The sequence below is a fragment of the Gastrolobium bilobum genome, unplaced genomic scaffold (assembly GCF_033153095.1).
Source record: "Gastrolobium bilobum isolate Gb01-03AN ecotype WA unplaced genomic scaffold, APGP_CSIRO_Gbil_v1 utg2703, whole genome shotgun sequence".
NCBI classification, from domain to species: Eukaryota; Viridiplantae; Streptophyta; class Magnoliopsida; order Fabales; family Fabaceae; genus Gastrolobium; species Gastrolobium bilobum.
Genome location: NW_026898904.1, coordinates 225892 through 229555, shown reverse-complemented (window position 1 = coordinate 229555; position 3664 = coordinate 225892). Strand labels below are relative to the sequence as shown.

At 44.3% G+C, this 3664-nt stretch overlaps 1 protein-coding gene across 1 annotated transcript; it reads left to right on the top strand.

The window, feature by feature from the left end:
* Nucleotides 1-304: 304 nt before the first annotated feature.
* Nucleotides 305-2429, top strand: LOC133285281 (DELLA protein 2-like). Its single transcript, XM_061482492.1, has one exon. It carries the CDS (start codon nt 441-443, stop codon nt 2064-2066), a length of 1626 nt encoding a protein of 541 aa, XP_061338476.1. The 5' UTR covers nt 305-440; the 3' UTR covers nt 2067-2429.
* The last annotated feature ends 1235 nt before the right edge of the window (nt 2430-3664 follow it).

The following is a 3664-nucleotide window of genomic DNA, read 5'->3' as shown; positions in this document are numbered from 1 at the left end:
TACAGTAACAATAACTTCAAAAATTAATCTGTTTCATAAAAAAAAAAGCGAAAATGGAAACAAAGTAAAGTCACAAAAATATTATTTGGATCTTATCCTGTTAGAAGCTGTTGTTGGCATTGTTTGCCTGGCATATCATCGAGGATCGAGCCTCGTCACGAGCGTTTTTTACTTTCCTTTTATTATTATTATTATTAATTTGAGTTCCTCTCTGCCATTTTTTTAAATGTCATAAAAAAGATTATATATATTTATGGATTTGGATATATAATTATTGATATTTGGTGTGTGTGTGTGAGAGAGAGAGAGAGAGAGGAAGGTGCAGTAGTGGCAGTAGTAGTGAAATAAAAAAGAGAGAAAGAAAGAAGCAAGAAAAGAGAGAAACCCCCAATTAACCCTAGTGGGTTTTTGTGTGCACTGCACTGAATCGAAGACGAACGATGAAGAGGGAGCACGAGCATCTTCATCCCAACAACAACAACAACGCTTCTTCGATGGCGAGCTCGAGTTGCGGTGGAAAATCGAAGGTGTGGGAGGAGGAAGGTGGCATGGACGAGCTGTTAGCGGTGGTGGGTTACAAGGTGAGGTCATCGGACATGGCGGAAGTTGCACAGAAGCTTGAACAACTCGAAGAAGCCATGGGAAGCGTCCAAGACGAAATCACACAACTCTCGTCGGAAACCATTCACTACAACCCTTCCGACATCGGAAACTGGCTCGAAACCATGCTCTCCAATTTCGAACCCTTACCTCTTCAACCAGACGAATCAGACAACAACAAGCCTTTTGAAGATTCATCTTCTTCTGACTACGATCTCAAAGCCATTCCAGGCAAAGCAATCTACAGCACCATAACCGAGTCACCCTCCTCCAAACGACTCAAACCGACCGAGTCAACTCAGACATCGACTCGCCCTGTGGTCCTCGTTGATTCTCAGGAAAACGGTATCAGACTTGTCCACACCCTCATGGCGTGTGCGGAGGCTGTTCACCAGAACAACCTTCCACTGGCGGAGGCGCTGGTGAAGCAGATCGGGTTCCTCGCGGTGTCGCAGGTTGGTGCTATGAGGAAAGTCGCCACCTACTTCGCCGAAGCTTTAGCGCGCCGCATCTACAGGCTCTACCCTGAGAATCCTCTTCATCATTCTCTCTCCGACATGCTTCAGATCCATTTCTACGAGACCTGTCCTTACCTCAAGTTCGCACACTTCACCGCAAATCAAGCCATTCTCGAAGCTTTCCAAGGAAAGAATCGCGTCCACGTCATCGATTTCGGCATCAACCAAGGGATGCAGTGGCCGGCGTTGATGCAGGCACTCGCCTTGCGCCCTGGCGGTCCTCCGGCTTTCCGGTTAACCGGAATCGGACCTCCCGCCGCCGATAACTCCGACCACCTCCAACAGGTTGGTTGGAAACTCGCTCAGTTAGCCGAAACGATTCACGTCGAGTTTGAATACAGAGGCTTCGTTGCGAATAGCCTCGCGGATCTTGACGCTTCGATGCTGGAACTCAGGCCGAGTGAGACTGAGTCAGTGGCTGTTAACTCGGTGTTTGAGCTTCACAAGCTTCTGGCTCGACCCGGTGCTGTGGAGAAGGTGTTGTCCGTGGTGAGGCAGATTCGGCCGGAGATCGTGACGGTGGTGGAGCAGGAGGCGAACCACAACGGACCGGGTTTCTTGGACCGGTTCACCGAGTCGCTGCATTACTACTCGAGCCTGTTTGACTCGCTGGAGGGGTCGTCGGTGAACTCGCAGGACAAGGTGATGTCGGAGGTGTATCTGGGGAAGCAAATCTGTAACGTGGTGGCGTGTGAGGGGATGGACCGGGTGGAGAGGCACGAGACGCTGAGCCAGTGGAGGACCCGGTTCGGTTCGGCCGGGTTCACTCCGGTTCACTTGGGGTCCAACGCGTTCAAGCAAGCGAGCATGTTGTTGGCGCTGTTTGCGGGTGGGGATGGGTATAGGGTGGAAGAGAACATTGGGTGTCTCATGCTTGGTTGGCACACTAGGCCCTTGATTGCCACCTCTGCCTGGCAACTCGCCACCAAATCGGTGGTTGCTCACTGAGTCGAGTCAACTCACCGACTCGATTTCACCCGCTTTTTTTAAACTTATTTCAATTCATACCCACCAAAAAAAAAAAAAAAAAAAAGTTGTGGGGATGAGAGGGCATTGTGTTATATGCTGTGCTGAGCTGTGAGCACTGATTGCTTGAGATTGAGACCCCACCATTGTCCATTTTCCTGCCCCAAACATATGTCTCTCTCAATTCCTCTTTCTCTGTTAATTTACCTTTTTTGGCTTAGGAACCTTTTTATTAAATCGAATTTTTTTTTTTCTCTTTTGGGTTTGGTTGGAATCTCTTGTAATTTCTCTCAGGGTTGGAATCAAAAAGGTTAATGTGTATTTATTTATCTTTTTAAATATGTAGCTTGCTGGTAATAAATAGAATCTTTTTTTTTGTTGGTTTGGTTTAATTGGACCAGTGATTATGATGAACGCGATTTGTATGAAGCATCATTGTCAAATTAAGAATGATGGTATCCCTCTGTCTGGGCCATGGAGCCAGCTTTGATACAATTGGTATGACAGACAAGTTACCATCTGTGGCTAGCTGCTTTGCATTAGCCCAGATAAAAGCAGCTTGCCTTGTGCGGAATACATTACGAGTTGAGTTGATACAGCTTCAATGTGGATGGAACTGTAACTGCAGCGCTTGTATATGTATATAACAAATTTACTGCAATATCAACCGAATCCTCTTTTATGTCAGAGAAAGCAGAGTCATCAGAGAGTTAAAAATATAAATAATAAAGGGGTCACTTTAATGTCAAGATCTTAGTAGCGCTATTCCCCTTGAAAAGTTTCACTTTTAATGGTTATTCCTTTGTAATTATTGTGGTACACTATGCCTTGCTTCTGCATGCTTCTTTTTCCTTTTTCGAGTTTCGTTTTTTCTCTGCCAAAATTTTCTGGGTTTATTTCAGTTGATATGATTTTCTGTATATTGAAAGAGGGTGACAACCGGTCTGCTTGACCCATCTCCAAGAGTCCTGTGATTTTAATATCTTATATATCTAAGCACAAAAGTATCCAAAATGAAGCATCATACAGATCACTGGTCAAAGCAAGAATCATAATCCCCATTGGCTTATTCTTTTGTTAACAAGGTGATAACTTTGATTGTACCGGCCAACTACAGAATATTAGTATTGGAGTCTCCAGGAATCTCGAGTTCCTGCGATCCTCTGGCAGAGGAAACCTGCAATTTCTTTTACCCCATGTTCTCTCTCCCCTTCTCTATTTTTTTAATCAATTTTTTTTCTCTATTTTAAACCTGAACGCTCTGGCTAGTGCAGGATGCATCTTCATTTTCATATGGTGTTCTCTGTTCTATAGTGTAGTAGTAATTAACACAAATAATAAATGACCAAAGCATTTTCAGGTGCAGACTCTGTTGTAAAATTTGCAATATCTCCTGTAAGCAGTAACGTATTTGATCAGTTATTCTAGCCTATCCCCCGAGCTGGTCAGACATTTACGCTCTTAGAAATTAGAATAAATTAAATGATAAAGAGAATATTTTCAGTTTATTCCTAGAATGATCCTTAACAACCCAAACGTTCATTTGGCTGACCCATCTTGATATTACAAAGGTCTACGAA